We start from the raw sequence: 20879 nt of genomic DNA on the forward strand, positions 1-20879 counted from the left end.
ATCTTCATCATGCTTCTTGTAGAAGAGAGTCTTATCAATAGTACATCTGGTAAAAGCATGTTTGAGTATAAATTCTGACAGTGTGTCATACCAGGCTCTAGGTGCCTGTTTCAGTCCATATAGAGCCTTGAGTAATTTGTAAACAAAGTTAGGGAATTCTGGATCTTCAAAGCCAGGTGGCTGTTGCACATGAACTTCTTCTTCTAGTTCACCATTAAGAAAAACACTCTTGACATCCATTTGATACACCTTAAAATTTGAGTGTGCTGCAAATGCCAGAAAAATTCTTATTGCTTCTAGTCTTGCAACAGGAGCAAAAGTCTCATCATAGTCAATTCCCTCTTCTTGTGAGTAGCCTTTAGCAACCAGCCTTACTTTGTTTCTAGTAACAATTCCATTTTCATCCATTTTGTTCATGTACACCCACTTAGTTCCAATTATGCTTCTGTTCTTTGGTGCAGGGACTAATTTCCAAACTTTGTTTTTCTCAAACTGATCCAGCTCCTCCTACATGGCACATATCCAGTCAGGATCTAATAGGGCTTCTTCAGTTTTCTTGGGCTCTACTTGAGACACAAAACATGCATGTAGGCATTCAGTAACAGTTGCACTTCTAGTTCTCACACCAGCTGAGGGATCACCAATAATAGCTTCTACTGTATGACTCATATCCCACTTTCTGGTGTGTGTCTGTTGACTAATGCCTTCATCATTTTCTTCAGTATTACCATGACTGTCATTTCCATTCTCTCCTTCTCCCCCTGAGTTTGTGCCATCAAATTCAGGTGTCTGAAGAGAGCTTTCATTTCCATGATTTTGTTCAGAGATCTCTTCATTTGTTACTTGTTGTGTCACAACTTCATCTTCCTCATCAAAATCACTATCAATGGTTAGATTTCCAAATGCAAGGGTTTCAACATCATTTACATCAAGGCATTCCAAGCCTGGACACTTGTCATCATCAAAAGTCACATCTGTACTTTCCATAATTTTCTTTTGATCAATCACATAAATTTTATAGGATGTCCTTTCCAATGAATATCCCAGAAAAATTGCTTCAAAAACTTTAGAGTCAAATTTTCCCACATATTCAGAGTTGTCTTTTAGAATATAACACTTGTTTCCAAACACATGTAGATGCTTCACTGTAGGCTTCCTGTTAGACATGATTGAGTAGGGTGATTTGCCATGAGCTTTGTTGATGAGATATCTGTTTTGAGTGTAGCATGCAGTATTAACAGCCTCTTCCCAAAAACTAGTTGGCAACTGAGCATCTTGTAGCAAAGTTCTAGCAGCTTCAACCAATGTTCTATTTTTCCTCTCAACTACTCCATTCTGTTGAGGTGTTCTAACTGCTGAAAATTCTTGAACAATGCCTTTGCTTTTGCAGAATTCACTTAATGTTGAGTTTCTGAATTCTGTTCCATTATCACTTCTCAATCTTTTCACACTAACTTTTTCTTCAGCTTGCTTATCAATTTTCTTGATGTGCTCAATTATGATGTTTGAAGTTTCATCTTTAGAGTACATGAACTCAACCCAAGTGTATCTTGAAAAATCATCAACCATGACAAGGGCATATTTGTTCCTTGAAATGGACAAGACATTTACTGGCCCAAACAAATCTATGTGAATAAGTTGCAAAGGTGCACTTATAGAATTCACAGATTTTGACTTGTGACTTGATCTTTTCATTTTTCCTTTCTGACAAGCTTCACAAACTTCCAGTTGAGCAAATTCCAGATTGGGCATGTCTCTCACAAGTTCCTTCTTGACTAGGGTGTTCATTGCTTTGAAATTCAAGTGAGATAGTTTTTTATGCCACAATTTGCTTTGCTCTTCTGATGCCTTGGTGTAGAAACAACACATTCCATCCTTATTTGTTGATTCTAAGTCTGCAACAAACAAGCTTCCCTTTCTTACTCCCTTAAGAGCAATTTCACCAGTCTTTTTGCTAATAAAAGCACAATCTTCTTTGTTGAAAACAACTTGAAAACCTCTGTCTGCAAATTGACTAACACTTAGGAGATTTACTTCTAATCCAGCAACTAGTGCTACATCTTCAATGACAACATTTCCAGAAAAAATCTTGTCATGTCCCATTGTGAATCATTTGCTGTTGTCTCCAAAGGTTACCAAAGGTCCAACCATCTCCCCAAATTGTGATAGCAGGGCCTTATGACCTGTCATATGCCTGGAGCATCCACTATCAATGATCCATATGACCTTCTTTCCTTTTTCCTGCACACAATGAGGATTACGTGTGTTTAGCTACCCAAGTTGTGTTGGGTATTTTCTGCTTGTTAACTGATTTTACAGAAGTAGAATGAGAATTTTGAGATAAAATGGAATTCATAGACTGTTGAGCATTTTCCCTTTCAGATACATAATCAATTTTTGATTCCATGAGATCAATTCTCAATTTGTGGCAACTCTTCATCACTTTCATGTTGCAGGGAATGCAGTCAAACTTGTCACAGAAATACAGAATGAATAGGGATCATTAGCATTAGCTTCATTGTACTTGCAGACTCCTTCAGGTGGATTGCTAACAACCTTTTTACAAAGATGGGTTAGGTGATTCATTGATCCACATTTCTCACACCTCTTTCTAGGAGCATCTACAACATAAGCAAAATTATTGCTTTTGTTTATCCCAATCTTTCCATTTCTATTCTTCTTTTTCTTTTTGACCTCTTCAGCTTTAATCTCCTTCACAAGCTCCTTAGTTTCTTGATTGGCTTTTGGTGTTTCAACAGGGATGGAAGACTGAGTTGACTCATTATTTTTCTTTTGCTTGTCCTCATCATTTATCTCTTGTTTGATGATCAACTCTTCTTCACTGAAGTTCACCTCACATGCCTTGAACAAAGGTGATTCAACTTTCTTCAACATTATTGGAACATTCTCAGCTTCAGTTGATTTTCCTTTGTCACTGACAGACTTCTTTTTGCTGTTCAAACCCTCATAGTCAAGACCAATGACAATATTTGCACAAGGCTTGTTCTTTTTCATGATATTGTCTAATCAACTCAGAAGCATTTTTGAAGAATTTCATCTTCACTTCATTCTTCTCCAGCCTTTCTCTCAACACTGCTTCAATTTCAATTACACACTTTAATTTATTCTTTAAGTATGCAATTTCTTGTTTAGCAGCATCAACCTCAACCAGCAACAATTCAACCTCTTATTTTTCACTCTCAAGTTTTTCGTTGATCTTTTTCAATCTGCTAACTTCCTCATTTGCAGCAACCATGCTTGTATGAATGTGGAACATTTATGTGCTCATTTTTTCAACAGTTTCCTTATATTGACTCACATTTAAATCAATTGTGGTGAGAGTTGGTACCTGTGATTTAGATGATGAAGAGTCTCCTTGCTCCAAGGCCATGAGTGCATAGTTTACAACTTCTTCATCTTCATCATTATCTGAATCATCCCAGCACTTGCCCTCAGCAATATAAGATTTCCCTTGTTGCTTCTTTAGAAGAGCATCATACTTTGCTTCCAATTCAAGACAGGCTTTGTCTTTCTTTGTTTTCTTAGGTTTCCTACATTCTGTAGCAAAATGGACCAACTCATCACAGTTAAAGCATCTTATTTTTGATCTATCAACAGATCCAGTTTCGTAGCCAGTTTTGCTATCAGGAGTGTACTTCCCTTTTCCTTTCCAGCTCTGTCTTTGTTGAAGAACTATCCTTTGCTCTTGAAAAATCTTGGTTTCTTTACTCTAATATTAGAGAATTTTCTAGCCAAGTAAGCCATTGATTTGTCTAGCTCATCAAGCTCATCAAGAGTGTAGAACTCATCTTCTTCATCCAATTCCAGTATGACTTGCTCTTCAGTGTCATTGACTCTTTTCTCACTTGTAGAAATTGCTGGAGTTGGGGATCTTTGCTCATCATTAGAAGTCTGGCCATCATTCACAATCAGTGCACTTGAGCCATCCATTACATATCCTTGACCAGCCCTTAATGACTTCTTTTGAATCATTTCAAGTTCATAAGTTTTCAGAACCCCATAGAGCACTTCCAGTGTGATTCTACTTAGATCCCTTCATTCTCTGATTGCAGAGATCCTTTGTTTCAAATGGTCAGGGAGAGTGAGCAAGAACTTCAAATTCACTTCTTCAACATCATAAAATTTATCATGAAGCTGCAAGTCATTTATCAGCTTATTAAACCTTTCGAACACATCAGTAATACCCTCATTTGGTTTAGCCATAAAACCCTCATACTGAGAAATTAATATCCTTCTTTGATTTGACCTAACCTCCTCAGTTCCTTCACAAAGTATTTCAATCTTTTCCCAGATCTGTTTAGCAGTGTCACATTTGACAATGTTATTATACATTACATTATCAAGTGACTCAATTAGTATCAGTTGCAAAGCACTGTCTAGGGAAAGTTTCTCTCTTTCAGGTTCAGTATACTCAGAAGGATCCTTGGGAGCATAATGAGCTGGAATAACCATATCTCCATCTGTGGTTTCCTCAACTCTAGCTACAGGAGTGAAGGGCCCATTCTTGAAGATATCAATGTAAAGATGATTGGCCATTCTTATAAACAACAACATTTTCTTTTTCCATAAAGTGTAATTGGCTTTATCAAAGGGAGGAATCTTGATACTATTGATTTTCTGTGTATTCATTTTTCCAAGATCTAATCTGTTTAATTTCAGATTTTGCTCTGATACCACTTGTTAGGTATGAATACAACACAGAGGGGGGGTGAATGTGTATTGGCTTAAATGTTTGATTTTCGATTGACTTCTTTAACAATTGGTTGTTGTTAATGATTTAGTAGAATGGATGTTAAACATAAATAGTTGTGCAAATATGTAAAACAAAGATCTTCAAAACTCACTTAATTTTATATTAAAAAATCAAGCAGTGTTTTGCTACAAAATCTCTAAGTTCTTGTTTTAGAACTTAGCTTCTTTCTTGAGAGAGAACTCACAATTTTTCTAATCTGATTGTTCTTCTTAACTTAACTAGAGGACCAGTGTTAACTTTATAACTCAGTTAACTGCTGGTTTACACAGTGAATAATAAACATGCTATTATCTTTTCTAAACTATCACTTATCATTTCTATTTATAGAAAAACAAATCTTCCATTTTTGGCTTAGCATATCTTTAGCATCCCGTGGTTACTTTAATCTTCTCTGTCAGTTAATCTTTGTCGTTGATCTTGCACATCTCTCAAGCTATTTTTTGTAGACTTGTCAATCCAGCTGTGTGAATTGTTTGTTGATTTGCAACCTTGGATATTGAGCTGTTATGCAATTCTGTACTTAGAGAAATTTCTTCACTTCGAGATCTCTAGTTAAGCTGTAGAGAACTCGACATCTCGATAGGCATGTTGGCTTGTCGATATCTCTGAAACTTCATTGTTGCCTAGACTTATCGACAACTCTGAGTTCTCTAGTGAATTTTGGTTTATCGATAACTCAGAGTTCTCTAATGGACTTTGGCTTATCGATAACTCAGAGTTCTCTAATGAATGTATACTTGTCGATATCTCTGAGTTCTCGACAGACAATTCCTGAGTTCTCTACACCCGGTGGATGTTGCTTATCCGTCGAGTAGTGATGGTTTATCCGTCGAGTAGACATTCCTCATCCGTCGAGTAGATATTGCTCATCCGTCGGGTAGATGTTACTCATCCGTCGGTTCCCTCTGGAGTTTAAATGACTTCTCGATAAGTCATTCTGGAGTTCTCGAATGATTTCTCTATAACACTAATTTTGTGACTTGTAGAGATCTTGACTTAGAATGTTTTACACCAAACAGATTTATTCAACTCCAAGCTTCTTCATAATTCTTCTGAGGCATGATCTTCTTGATCTTCTTCCAGATAGAATTCTTAGGCTTGACACTGTTTAGAGAAAAATGCTCCAGTCTGCTCCATTTACATTTTACAGACATTAAGTGTTACAAGTATGAATTACAGATTAAGGTTACAATACAACTAATCTTAGGGTTGTCAATATGACTTAGTCTTGTTATGATACAGGCATGTCTTGCACAACAATCTCCCCCAATTTGTGAGAAGATTGCTTATCACAAATTCATGCCTGTTAAAAAGACTAACCCCAAGTTAAAGAATGAAAATAAAATGATACAAAAGCTGATACAACATTTGTACATTGGACAGATTACAATAATTAAGTAAAGATTGGGCTGTCTGATTCTTTCTCAATTATGTTCTTAATTTGCACAAGTATTTCCAATTCTTCTAGGATGGAGGTGTCAGCTAGAGCCTCTATTAGTTTCAGCAAATCTGGCTTAAGATATCTAGCTACCATCCCTATCCTGTAACTTGACAAAGAACCAGCTTTTATATTCAGAAATCTTCCATCCTTTAATATTCTGCTCTTGCCTGCTGTTGATGATATTATTACCTCCAATAATCTTTGAAACTCTTCTGAGGCATAATTCTTTGACATCATCTGTTATATATTACAGCTCCAAACCAGGCATATCTTCCGACCCCCAGGCGAATACATCATGATATTTTCGAATGACTGCAATAATTTTTCACTTCATATCCTTCTCCATATTTCTCCCAGTCCGAACCATTTTTCCAGAATGCCCAGCATATAACTCAACTTCTTCGACCTCAGCGATCGGACTTGAGAGATCCGCCCCGAATTTCTTTAGTTCAATACTCGGCTCCCACTGGGTTCGGTCTCAGCCCTTTTTCTTTTTTCAGTTTCATCTGGTTTTTCATAGGTCTGATCATTCTCTAAGTCTTCCAATATTATTATTTGGGCGGTCTTATGATCACCCATCATCTCCCCTACCCCCTTCTTGGTTGTAAATTTAAGCTTGAGGTGGGGTATGGATTCCACTGCTTCAAAGGTTGATAAGAACGGCCTTCCCAGGATTGCATTATAGGGGCTCTCAATTTGAACCCCATAGAATTTTACAGGTTTCGCGATAATATATGGCAATTTTCCCAAAAGAACAGGAAGAGTGATTGTACTTTCAAACTATATTGGGTGCCCACCGAAGGCATGAAGAGGGGCTTCGTCACAAGGTTCCAGTTGTTCGTCCGCCAGATTCATTTTATAATAGGTCTTGTGAAATAGGATGTTGGTCGAGCTGCCAGTATCTACAAGCACCTTCCAAAAATTTTTATGTCCAATGAGAGGATTAATGATAAAGGGGTCTTTATATGGATGAATGACATCCTCATAATCTTCCGTGCTAAAAGTCATGGGCATATGGGGCTTCATCTGGCCGAAATGATAGAGGTTGTACACTTGTCTGGCGTACCTCTTCTTCACCGTCTTACTATCTCTATCCAGCACACTGCCCCCCCCCAAATTATCTTCACTTTGCCCCTTATCATGACTCTTCGTTCAAGTTCTTTGGCTTCCGGCTCTTTCTGATTGTCCTTCGGCCACAATCTATCTCTTAGATCTCGGATAAACTGATTGAGTTCGCCTTCTTTGATTATTTATTCAATAAGCTTCTTGAGGTGGTAGCACTCATCAATATTATGCCCATTATCTCTGTGGTAATCACAGTACTTGACGGGATTTTTCTTGTAACTTGGGACCTTCATCTTAGCTGGCCGAACGAACCCATGCATTCATTTGATCTCATGAAGAATCTTGGAGATTGGTGCATTCAAAGGGTTGAATTAAGCCAAATCTCTATCTCGGCGTCGTTCGGCCTCACGATCGGTTTCCTTCTTTCCTGCTATCCCTTCGGTCACCCCCGGAACTTGAGCTGTCATATCTCTCTATTCGCTTCGTCCGGTCATCCCTTCGAGAATCCTTGTAACCTCCAATACTTTTCATCTTTCTTCGAATATTCTCTCCCCTCACATAGATATCATTGAGGGGTTTGGGGGGAAATCATAAAGAGAGGAGCGAACCTTTTTACCTTTGTAAGGGTCCAGCCCCGCCGTAAGAAATTGGCCTTTACTTTATCCAGGTTGGTGACCATTCCAGCTTCTTCCTTGAACCGAGCTAGGTAATGACCAATTTCTTCGGTCGCCCTCTGTCTACAGTGGACCAAGGCCTCAGTGTCCTTCGCCTTTCGGCATAGGTGTGAATAGTACTTCAGAAATTTTCTCTTCAACTACTCATACGAACCGGTGGATTTGGGTTTGAGGGACCTGTACCACATCGAAGCTGAGCCTTTTCGGTAGCTTTTGAAGATTTTGCAGAGCATTCTGTCATTATGACCCATCCCAATCATCAACATCTCGTACTTTTCACATTGGTCCTCCGGATCGCCCGACCTTTCTATCGCCGAACATGACCTTTTCTAGACGAGTTAGCCTGATTTGGCAGACCCGTCAAGTTTTTCATCCGAATCAGAAGAATAAGGTTGTTTCGTTCGCTTTCTTATGGGATGCGAATCAGAGTCAGACTCATCTTCTTTGTTATACCCCCTTCGCTTTTTCCTCGGTTTAATGATTATTACTGGCTCATCGGCTTGCAATGCTTCGCGAAGTGCCTTATCTTGTAGTTCAATATCTTCTCTATAGAGCTGCAAGGCTTTTAATCATAGTGCATCGACCTCCCTTTGTTTTTCCCTGACCTCAACCTCTTTTTCGTCTTGATTATTCTTTTTTACTTGCCCTTCTCCGCGACTAGATTTTCTGCCCAGATCTTTAGAAGCAAGGCTTCCTCCTCGGGAGTTAAATTGATGACCCCATCGGCGACAACCAGGGAGGAACTTTGTCTCCCGTCGTGAGGAGGGAAACCAGGTGGCGGTGTTTGTTCATGGACTGTATTTGCCATATTCTCTATATCTAGTTACAATTCTCGTATTCCCACATACGGCGCCAAATATTACGCCCAGATTTCTTCGGTATGCAAGAACAGTCTTCGTTCTGCCAAGAACGTCCTTCGGCCGTGACCTGGAAAGGAAGAGAATGTGAGGGATTGTCCCCCCGATTCACCTCCGGTGTGAGAATTAGTAATTTGGATGTAAGGTGGGTTTAGGAATACAAGAAATTCGAGAGAGTTTAGAGAGTATGTGAGTAAAACTGTATATTTCTTACTTTTCCTGGGGTATTTATACCCAAACTTGCATCGAATGTTCGTCTGTTATGCGGAAAATACGGACGAACGTTGGAGGCGTGATTTAAGGGGACCTTTTGATTCTTTGTAAGAATGACTTGGTTGTAGTGGGTCTTCGGCCCATGAGCACATTAGGCCTTCGGCCCAATAGTTTAATCGTCCAATGAGCCTTCGTTCATTAGGCCTTACTGGGCCTATACCTAACAGGGAGTTATGAGCTAATATATAAAATTTGTAATTATAACATTAACGAGTCTACGGAGTTGCGCTCACACGCCTTCTAAAATAATGTTCTATTTGCTTTATTTTATATTTCTTATATGATCTTAGTAATTTTAAAATTATGAATAATAAATAAATATAATAAATAAGAAACATTAAAAATAGGCGTTTTCTCGTCAAACTAGTTTACTCCAATGAGTCGCTCTCTCATTATTCACAAATGTAATATCATGACGAAAGATATTGTAGAAATTTTAGAAAAATATTACGATATAATGATTAATATTTATAAATGCTTGTATTTGTAATATTTCATAGGCTAAATGTTAAAAGAAAAATTTTAGAAAAATATGATATAGTAAGTTGACTTTAAAAGAAAGAGAAGAAATTGTATTAAAAGAAATTTAGGAAAATATCATGATGTTAAGTTGGTTTAAAGAATAAGAAGAAGTTAATTTTATATCTTAGGTAAAAAAATTGAAATGATTTATTTTTTTTTCAAAAAAATTGAAAAATATGTTTTTAAATGTTTTTTATAAAAATACGATTTTTTAAATTTAATGTGATAAAATATGATTTTTTTGATTTATTTGCAAAAATATAGTTTTGCAACCAGATGCAACATGATATAATCTCAGTTGCAACCAATTTTTTTGTAGTATTTTTTTAGATAAGTTGCATATACGGTTGCTTGCAAAACGTATCTTGCAATTTTTTTTCAATAGAACTTAAAATTGCAAAAAAAAACTTAGAAAATGAGTATTTTTGATAATTTCTCTAAATTTTATTAAATGAAATCATTTTGTAAGTATAATATATTATTTTATAATTAATTTATTTTTCATTTTAATCATTATTCAAATTTAATGTTGATTATAACTGTACTGCATAAAAAATTGTAAATACTATAACAAATATATTATTTCAAATGAATTTTTTTTATCAAAATAATAAGATGAGTATAGTACATAATTTATTGTAATTAAACTTTATTAAAACATGATATAATTATTTTGAAATAATTTATTTATTTGATTATTCTGAAATTATAAAATTATGCAGCGTTTCAATAAAATTATACAATTACGATGAATACTAACTTACTATTAAAAGATAAATGCAATTAATATTCTAGCGCATATATAACCCACCTCCGGCCGCCCGGAGGAGGAGGCGGGTGACGTATCATTCCGGATTAAAGTTGTGCATCTCTAAATTTTATTAAATAAATTTCTAATAAAGCTGGATTCGATTTATATTAGAAAAAAGTCCGGTCCGATTCGACTCGAAAAAAATCCGGTTAGGCCCGTCTCGAGAATCCAAACGAGCTTTGATATGTTTAGAAAATCCGGACCGGCCCGGTTAAAATCAGAACCCGAAAATTTCGGTCCGGTCAAAGTCCGGGCTTCTGGTCAAAACCCGACCCAATAACCTTTTTGTGGATAAGTGGTTATGATTTTTTTAGAGAGAGAAAGGGGGACCATTGTAGAAATTTAGTAGAATCTAAAAATTTACAATTTCATCTCATAATGTTACTAATAAAAAATATTACATAAATTTTATAATTAAATAAATAAATATTATAAGAATAAAAACCATAATTAATGTTTTCTAATGAAGAAAAATCAAACACGTCACATTATTTTGTCAATATCATTTTCTAGCGTTAGTGGGCTGGATGTAGCTTTAGCTTTTCTCACGGGCCAGAACTTTCTTTCAGGTTTGTATGGGCTCAGGCTTTTAGCAGGCCTTAATCCGTTCTTTTCTGGTCATCCAAAAGATGAGTATGGCAAGTCGGCCTCAGTGTAATTAAAGTGATAAATGGATATAGGGGCCCAAGGAATATACTGCCTTTTAATTTATTTGCAAAATTATAATAGGTGAGTAGGTGAGAATCGAGATGTTCTAATAATTTCACATTTCCATTTTCACAAATTATGCTGTTAAATTTTTTATTAAATTAATAACATTAATAACATAATAATAACATACTCTATAACATAACATATAACATTTATTAATAAGCCAAATATCCTTTCAAATGGTACAAAGTATTAATTTTGGTTTTACCAATTTTTGGTACCACCGACTTTTGTTTTTACTTAATCTTTTATGTATATCTTATAATTATGTCTTTTATTACATATATATATCTTATATCGTATGTATATCTTATACTTATACATGTATTATAATTCTATTAAGTTTGGTTATATTTTTATTATTTTATATTTTTACATGTTTTATGATTCTATTAAGTATAGTTTTATTTCTCTTCACATATACTTTTATGATTCTATTAAGTTTGGTATTATTTTTATTTCATATTTTTTGCTTTAAATTTTGTGCTCCTAATTTTCTTATGTATTGTTAATTCAATATATTATATGTTTTTTGTTTCATCAAATTTTGATTTCACCCCTTTTGAATTTCATTATAACTCTAAATGTATTATTTTTATTTTTCATTTACTTCTATGTGATTTATAATATTATATATATTATTTTACCCATCTTTTAAATGCAACTCTTATATTGATTTCAACTCAATAATCGTATTTCCCATATGACTCAGTAGTATTTTAATGAAATAATAAAAATTTTAAAATCGTATAATAATTTTAATTTTTTTATAATCATAATACAAATATCATACTCAATAGTTTGGGGTGGGTTTTCTGAATAAAAATTAGAAATTTTGACATGACACTTATATTATTATTAATTTTTAAAAATTATTTAAATAAATTAACTCGGTCCGTATTTCGCTCAGGTTATCAACTAGTATATATCTAAGGACTGCGAGAAAACAAAAGATCTTATATTCTCTGGATATTTTTGTAATTTCAAAACTTAACTAAATAATTACAACTCTTTAAAATACGTCCTCCTCTAATTAGTGTTCTAAAAATTGGGTCCGGCGCCGGCTGCTAGGCGCTTGGCATTACTAGAACACCCGAGGCTAGCTGAGACGGATATTTAGGTGATTTTTGAAAAAATATGTCATAATCCGTATAAGTAGTTTGAAGATATCCCGACTAGAGCGGACAATCGGGTCGTGTCGTGTACTTTCGTGTCGTGTAATTTCGTGTATGTAAATATGAAACCCATATCCGACCCGAAATGATTTCGTGTACCCATATGTGAAACCCATACCCGATTCGATCGTGTCGTGTACTTTCCGTGTACTTTTCGTGTATATTAAATAAAATAATAATAATATATATAATATTAAAAAATCTATTTTAATGTATAATTTAATGAAATATGGAGAGTGTATATATATATATATATATATTTAAATAGTATTCTATAGAAACTTGTAAATATTTATATTATATTTATATTATATACATAAATATATGCATGTATTATATATATTAATTTATAAATATATTTATCTCGTGTAATTTCATGTACCTAAATTGAAACCCATATCCGACACTAAATCTATCGCGTAATTTCATGTTCGTGTACATTCGTGTTTCGTGTACCAAAAATTAAAACTCATATCCGTATTTTTTGTGTCGTTTCGTGTCGTGTACCAAATTGTCCGCTCTAATTCCGACTGTCCTAATATATCTAACGATTTTTAAAACACCATTTCTAATTGCAATTTTTTTATATTGTGAATGATAATAAATAATGTTATTTTATTTAGTGTAATTTTCAAATCTAATATCTACATCAATATATTTTTATAAAGAATTCGACATACGCAGCCAAACAAGAATATTAGCACCAAAATGTCATTGTAGAGTCTAAAATATTGCAATACTTCATTACCTTTAAGGCTTTATGTTAACATAGAAAAAAAAGAGCAAATTGCTTGAATGAAACTTGCTAACAATTTTCCAAGACTACGAATGTTAACTACCTTTTTTTATGTAATTTAGAAAAAAGTAATGCTACTTTTAATAATAGTTAAATTCGCATCTATCAAATTCTCGAAAAGTTGAACCGCACTTGAACATTTTTATTCATTTGTTTTTTCGATGTGCAGGAGAAATTATTAGTGGATCAAATCAGATGATGAAAGCATGTTGGGTCTCAAGTTGTGTGGAATGTGGATAACATGAATATTAATAATCTTTGCTTTACTTCTTTTATGATTTGTATATGTATTCATGTATAAAATTCCATCTTTTCTGGAGTTTCCGCATCGGAAATCTTCTTGGGAGGATCAGTTTGATTGGTCATCCGTCTCGCTCCATTCTTCTACCTAGTGGAATTTCTGCAAATTTAGATAAGCAAAATGGTGGCTTGCGGGGACTTCTAGTGAACAAGTAGTGATGAAACATCTACGAAAAATTAAGTTTATCTTATTTTTGAAGAAAAGAAAACTATTCGATAAAATACATTTTTATGGACATCTTAGACATTGCACCTTCCTGAATTTCACATTGCTATATTGTCCGATTCGAATCTTTTGGAATCGGTTTCGAAAAATGTGAGAATTCATCATTAATCGGATCAAATTTTGAGTTTTTTTTAAAAAATATATCAAATTCCGGTTTTTAATTCGAAATATATTGACATAAATGTAGCCTAATCAATAAGTCGAAATATATTGACATAAATGTAGCCTAACTTATAAACTTAGCAGAAGTCTTAATTTTTATTGAATTGCGATTGCGATTTTATAGCAACCACCTTCATTATTAAAAACACTTTAAAAATGGCAGGGCTGTAATTCGAGCCGAGCTTTTTTGAGCTCGACTCGAACTCGACTCGATTAATTCGACTCGAGCTCGATTTTGAGCTCGACTCGAACTCGACTCGATTAATTCGACTCGAACTCGTTATCGAGCTCGAGTTCGAACAAGATTTTAGGCTCGATTAAAAACTCGAGCCGAGCCGAGTTTTTTTGAACTTGACTCGAACTCGACTCGACTCGAACTCGAACTCAGTTAATTTTTTTATATTTTATTAATATTTTTATTTTTTATATATGTTATTACTTATGTTTTTAAAATTACTTATGTTTTTCTATATTTTTATTTTTTTCCATTAATATAACTTGATGTTATTTTTATTTGTTATTTACATGATTAATGCTATTTTATTTTACTTATATTATTAATATGACTTATGTCTTTCTATATTTGTTATTTACATGATTGATAATCATGTCTTCTATAACCTCATTATGATTCTACCATATTTGATTAATAAACTTAACACTTAACATTGTAATAGTGATACATAAATCCGGAAATTTCATGTAACATTTATTTTGTTTCAAAACTAATTTTGTTTTGAATCGAATTAGATTTTTATTGCATCAATAATTAATATTTTATAGAAAAATAAGAATTTATTAATTTGAAAGAGTAAAATAAAAAACTAAAAAGAATCAAGTTGGAGTTGAAGCAAGTAAAATTGTTATCGAGTTTCGTTTGATTTTATTTTAAAATAAAAAGGACAGTTACGAATTTTACATCAAATAATCTATTCAATATAGGGTTTCTATTTTTTTGTTTAAATCATGAATCTATAAAATATTCCTTTATTTTAGACTCAAAAGTTATCATTTATTTCAAAATTTAACGGTCATTTATAGTAATAATGTATTACTACTATATTGATATTTAATTATAAATTCGATTCATACTTTTGATAGTTGTCTAAATTCTATTTGAGATGTCAACTAATTAGATCTAAATTTACAATTTAGTGATAAGTTAATATGTATATTATACAACTATTATATAAATTACACCAAAAAAGTTTTATTATGATGTATTACTATTAATTAAAATTATTATTTTTATAATTGTTATTTATTAATGATTTAATGTCTATTGCGTACTTTTGTTTTAAAAAAGATAAAAATTACTTTTCTCCCCCGAGTCCCGACAATAATAAAATTATCATTTTACTTTATTTATCATATATATAAGATATACAATATACAATATAGAAAAATAAGTACATTTTTAAGAAATATGAAGATAGAGTTAAACAATATTAATAGAATAGATTATTTGAAAAATTATACTAACAAAGGTGTTGTTATTTGTTTTTTAGTTTATACATGTATTTGAATATGTTGTTAAATTTACTCAGAACACATGTATGTTATTTTGAACATTTATTTATTGTTATTAATAGTGAAACTAATGTTTTTAAATTATAAGTCAAAATTTTAAAAAAAGAAATATTTTTACGAAGGTAAAAATAAAACTCGAATAACTCGATAAGAACCCGATAACTCGAAAACATGTTAAAAACTCGATAAACTCGTAGGCTCGATAAACTCGATAACTCGAAAATATGTGAAAAAACTCGATAAACTCGAAAACTCGTCAAACTCGTGAAAAAACTCGTTAAGTTCGAAAACTCGCGAACTGCTCGAACTCGGCTCGTGTATTACCCGAGTCGAGCTCGAACACACAATTCAGGCTCGATTATTTTCAGGCTCGACTGGACTGGATAAAAAAAAGCTCGAACTCAACTGTAAAAAACTCGAACTCGGCTCGACTCGGCTCGAATTACAGCTCTAAAAAATGGTGATAGGCCAAATAACCCTCGATCATTTTCCTATAAACAGGGTGAATCTAAATATTTATAAATATGTTCTATATAATTTGTAAAAAAATTTAAGTAATACTCAAAATAACATGCCATTACTTCCATTGACGGAACTAAAGGGAGCAAAACGTATATATTTTGCTATTTTTTACTTACAAAATAGAAAATTTTAGTCTATACCCCTCTTTCATGTATTTACACTAGCTAGTAGAGGTGGCCAGACGAGCGGGCTGTGCGTGCCGGGCCGAATTTTTGACGGTCCGGTTCAATCCTCAACTAACTCGTGAACGGCCCGTGAAAGTGAGCGTGCCGTGCCGGTTGATCGAAATATTAAATCGTGATCGGCTCGTGAATTAGGCGAGTTATACGAATTAGGCGACTTATACGAGTTACACGAATACGAATTAGGCGGTTCAAGGCGAATGAACGAATTAACAGGGATGTGGCGGTTTGTTCTGCATGTCCACTGAGTTTTTTTTTATTATTTTATCTTGAATGTTAGTGTGGTGACCTGGTGACCTGGTGAAACATTATTATATTCTTTATTTTTGTTTTGTACAAGTACAAGTTTAACCCTTAATCTGTTTTGTACAAGTATAACTACATGTCTACAGACTAATGCAAAAAGACAATGACTCGTAGGCGGTTCAGGCGGGCCGGTTCCGGGCCGGTTCCGGGCCGGTTCCGGTTTCAGAATATCCAGTTCGTATTCAGTTCGTTTTCTTATCCGGTTCGTGCCGAATAATGAACCGGCATGTCACGATCTGAATTAGACGATTTTTTAACGAGCCGAATTCCGATCGGGCTGAGCCAAACCGTTCGTTTGGCCGGCTCTACTAACTAGCATGGTTTCCCACATGTACATACATACATATAAATTTACTCCTTCCGTCTAATCGGATTATTTACATACTTTTGCATCAGACACGCATTTTAAGGATACTATAAAATATAGTTCTATAATTTTTTTTTGAAATTTTATTTTTCTGTATAAAAGTTTAAAATTTATATTTTTATTAAAAAGAAAAAAATATTTAAAATTATTTAGGGAACCATGTTTTACGGGAGTTTTAATATGCGTATCGATCCCCGTCTCCCAATGTAAACAACCCACCGATACGGAGGGAGTATATAGCATAGTTAGGTCCGTTTTGAAATACTTACTATGTTACAAATTTTTTGATGTAAATTATGTTCCTTCAAAATTTTGATTTGTTGTTCCGTCCCTACTTTCAAACTAGTAATCATTTGAAATTTTTTAAGCGGCAGTTCAAAGTAGCATATATTCTGTGGTGGTCAAATGTTTGCCACATTATGATACTAACATATTTTATTATGTAATTTTTGAAGTAAAGCTATAGTTAATACTTAATAGTGCTTGATGATGAACTTGAGGGTCTACAATAATCCAACAGAAACATTGTCAATAATTCTTGCAATCTCACCAAAACACACTTTCGAAAAATATGCGTACCAAAATTCCATAATCACAAATGCACAACATTTAGAGCTAACTTTATGTAATGGGCAGGTATATTTATGTAATGTAAGCACTGATCTCTGGAAATTCACATGTTGAAAGTTCTCACATGCATGTGTAAACTTACTTTCGGTTACGTATTATAGATGCAGAACCAATATAACCATAAAAACTGGGGGAAGTAGTTGTATATCTTTCACATTTTTTTTACGTCTCAGAAACTCAACACTTGTCTTAACTTCTCGACAATATTTTTTGGCTGCAAAAGTATGTATTCATGTCTCCCCATTAAGACTTGGCGTTAACAACATTATACAAATCTAGGACATTAGCAATTACTTGATTCTATTGTTTAATCTCTGCAGGTTTCACCTTAATTTGTTTTCTACACATTTAGCATAATAAACACGTGTATTCTATTTTGTTAGCTAGACAAGGATGGAGAATAACGGCAGAAAATTTAATTCCACGGGCTTATGTATCTTCGAATTGAGTTATCCGTTCTAACAAATTTTGGGGTACTCAGAAAATAAAGAACTTATTGAGTTATCAATGTTAATGGTGGATAAAGTGAATGTTTTTAGGCTTTAAAGTTATTGCTTCTCTTTTTCTTCTTCCAGTTTGGGTTTGTTGAAATTCTGAGAGAAGAGGCAGAGAGGTATTATTATTCTTTTTATTCATTCTAAAAGCCTAAAATGTATTCTAATGCTCAAATATATAGAGCTCGTAGCCGAAAAATTTACTTGATTAGTGCCACACCCATGATCAATTAATTAACAAATATTTCAGTTATAATTCTGAATCAATTTTTAAACTTTTTATATTGTAAAGCACATTGAAAACTTTGATTTGCTTGACCTTGTTTGAGTGGGTTTGGACTTGATTAAGAAGTTGCATTTTAATGTCCCAGTCAATCCATTAATCCACATTACGATAATAGTAATTACCTACTAATTTTCTGTGTTAAACTTGCATGGTTATCTACTCATACTCACAACATCCTTTCAAGAACCAAGTATGCAGATATGACCCCAATTTTTCATGTACTTTACTATTAAAATGAGTTGAAAATACGTGTAGCAATTGTCCACTAGCCCCATATATAAGTGCATGTCTCCCTATAAATAAACCAACATGGTAGCTCTGTTCAACAGTTCAAGGCAAGAAAGATGGAGGCTTTGAGTGTTGACACGGTGGAGAGCCAAACCAATATTGAGGAAAAATGCCAAGGCACTAGCTTCCCCAGGACTTGTTTCAATGGTCTAAATGCTCTGTCAGGTCTCCCTCCATGTCTTTATTTCGTCTCGTAAAAAATTCAATTTTTAATTCATGTGCATAATATAGTTTTTGTTTCATCAGGTGTTGGAATATTATCCGTTCCTTATGCACTTTCTCAAGGAGGTTGGCTCTCTTTAATAATCCTTTTTGTGGTAGCAATTCTGTGTTTTTACACAGGATTGCTTCTGCGTCGATGCATGGACTCGAATCCGATCATTAAAACTTATCCTGACATTGGAGAAGTGGCCTTTGGAACCAAAGGAAGAGCTATGATTTCAACTTTTATGTATCTTGAGCTGTACTTCGTTGCAGTAGAGTTTCTAATTTTAGAAGGGGATAATTTACATAAGCTATTTCCCGACGTAAATTTCCACATTGCTGGAATTAGTATTCCAGGGAAACAAGGCTTTGTTTTGCTAACAGCGTTACTGGTATTGCCTACAACCTGGCTAAGGAGCTTGGGATTGCTGGCTTATATATCTGCTGGCGGTGTTTTGGCTTCTATTATTCTGGTTTGTTCTGTTTTCTGGGTTGGCGCATTTGATGGCGTTGGATTCGACCAAAAAGGAAGCCTTTGGAACTGGAATGGATTGGCTACTGCTATAAGCTTGTACACCTTTTGTTATTGTGGCCATGCAGTGTTTCCCACCCTCTGCAATTCAATGAAAAACAGAACTCAATTTCCCAAGGTAACGAACTTTTTCTTTTTACCTGTTTCATTGATTGAAATCATATGTGCAGATGGCAGCTTGTCACATTACATATTTATTTTACGAATACGAGCAAAAATCATTACATTAGATAGTTTTGCTTCGTCTTATAAACTTCTAGAATTGCAAAAAAAATGTGGAGAAGCAAGGAATCGAACCTCGAACCTTGTTTCAAGCAAGAAACGACCTTTCTGTTCAAAGAAGAAGATATATATGCTCTACCATTGAGCTACTTCCCCAATATTGAAAATATTCTGGTAACGCAAAATAAAAATCTAACTTCAGCTTATTAGTGTTTCCAAATGGGGCCTAAATATGAGCAACATAGCGAGTAGATGACAAAATTACATGAGATGCAAGGAGATGGAACTCAGACTATTATCTAACTTTAAATAATCTCTGAAATTTTAATGAATTTTTACACTTCATTGAGCACAACTTATAATATGACTTGAGAATCTTTCTTTTCTATTCATGCTACTACAATTACAGGTGCTACTGGTCTGCTTTGTTCTAAGCACCATCAGTTATGGTTCGATGGCGATTCTAGGCTACTTGATGTATGATGGAAATTTGATGTCTCAAGTGACTCTGAATCTTCCCACTAAAAACATAAGTTCGAAAGTTGCAATATATACGACACTCATCAACCCCATCACCAAGTATGCCATTATTGTGTCTCCAATTAACGCAGCTATTGAGGACACATTTCCTTTCCGAAAAAGCCGGTCAATGAGCCTCTTCATCAGGACAGTTGTGGTGATCAGCACTGTTCTCGTGGCACTAGCCGTACCGTTTTTCGGGTATGTTATGGCATTTACTGGTGCATTTTTAGGCACGACTGTTTCGATGTTGTTCCCATCAATTTTCTACCTGAAGATCAACAAAGCGGCCAGGAAGTTTGGGGCTGAGTTAGTGCTCATTATCTTGATATTAGTGGTGGGAGCATCAGTAGCTGTAGTGGGTACTTACACTTCTTTGTGTGATATTGCTAGGCATGCACATTCAAATTGAATAATTTTAGTTTGTTTCTGCTGAAATAGTTAATTTTACAAACTATTTAAACTGATCGCCGGGCGCGGCTTATAAAAACAGTTTGAAACAACTTCACAAGAACTTACAATGTCTTCATATTTGTTTGAAAAAAATTCTTGAAATTATGTACCGTAGTGGTCTAACCGTCTAACATTTAAGTGGTCTACAAAGAATATTTGCCTACGAGACCGTGCACATATCGTGCAAATTTTGGGCAAATTTCGTATTTCGGTATCAATCTCGATTAGAATATAATTACCATTTTCATTCCTATATCTCAAAATATAAAACTCCATTGTATCTCATTATCTAGCCTCTTACATCCTCAAGTGTGCAACGTATAACTGGACTCGTGAATTTCACAGTCATGGAGTTGTTCCTGTTAAGAATTTGAGTACTAATCTGCATCACTTATATTGTATTGTCTAAAAGTACTAGTATAAATGAAACATTGTCTAAAAGTACTAGTATAAATGAAGTAGTTGTTTCGGCAACTGCAAGGCCTTATTCACATTTTTTGGTAACAATTCAATGACCATAACACTCATCGCCACAAGATTAATACGAAAAATAAAAA

The 20879-nt window shown here is 34.1% G+C and overlaps 1 protein-coding gene across 1 annotated transcript; it reads left to right on the plus strand.

The window, feature by feature from the left end:
- The first annotated feature begins 18400 nt into the window (after positions 1 to 18400).
- On the plus strand, positions 18401 to 20383 carry LOC141664078 (amino acid transporter AVT1I-like). The gene is made up of 3 exons (XM_074469937.1): positions 18401 to 18557; positions 18639 to 19246; positions 19760 to 20383. The coding sequence occupies exons 1-3, from the start codon at positions 18449 to 18451 to the stop codon at positions 20279 to 20281; spliced, it is 1239 nt and encodes a 412-aa protein (XP_074326038.1). The 5' UTR covers positions 18401 to 18448; the 3' UTR covers positions 20282 to 20383.
- The last annotated feature ends 496 nt before the right edge of the window (positions 20384 to 20879 follow it).

The sequence above is a fragment of the Apium graveolens genome, chromosome 6 (assembly GCF_009905375.1).
Source record: "Apium graveolens cultivar Ventura chromosome 6, ASM990537v1, whole genome shotgun sequence".
In the NCBI taxonomy this organism is placed as follows: Eukaryota; Viridiplantae; Streptophyta; class Magnoliopsida; order Apiales; family Apiaceae; genus Apium; species Apium graveolens.

Excerpts from the sequence above, each read along its gene's own strand:
- LOC141664078 (XM_074469937.1), top strand. The coding sequence starts at position 18,449 with ATGGAGGCTTTGAGTGTTGACACGGTGGAGAGCCAAACCAATATTGAG. Across the intron at positions 18,558-18,638 it reads TGGTCTAAATGCTCTGTCAG|GTGTTGGAATATTATCCGTT; the intron begins GTCTCCCTCCAT and ends TTGTTTCATCAG. Across the intron at positions 19,247-19,759 it reads ACAGAACTCAATTTCCCAAG|GTGCTACTGGTCTGCTTTGT; the intron begins GTAACGAACTTT and ends CTACAATTACAG.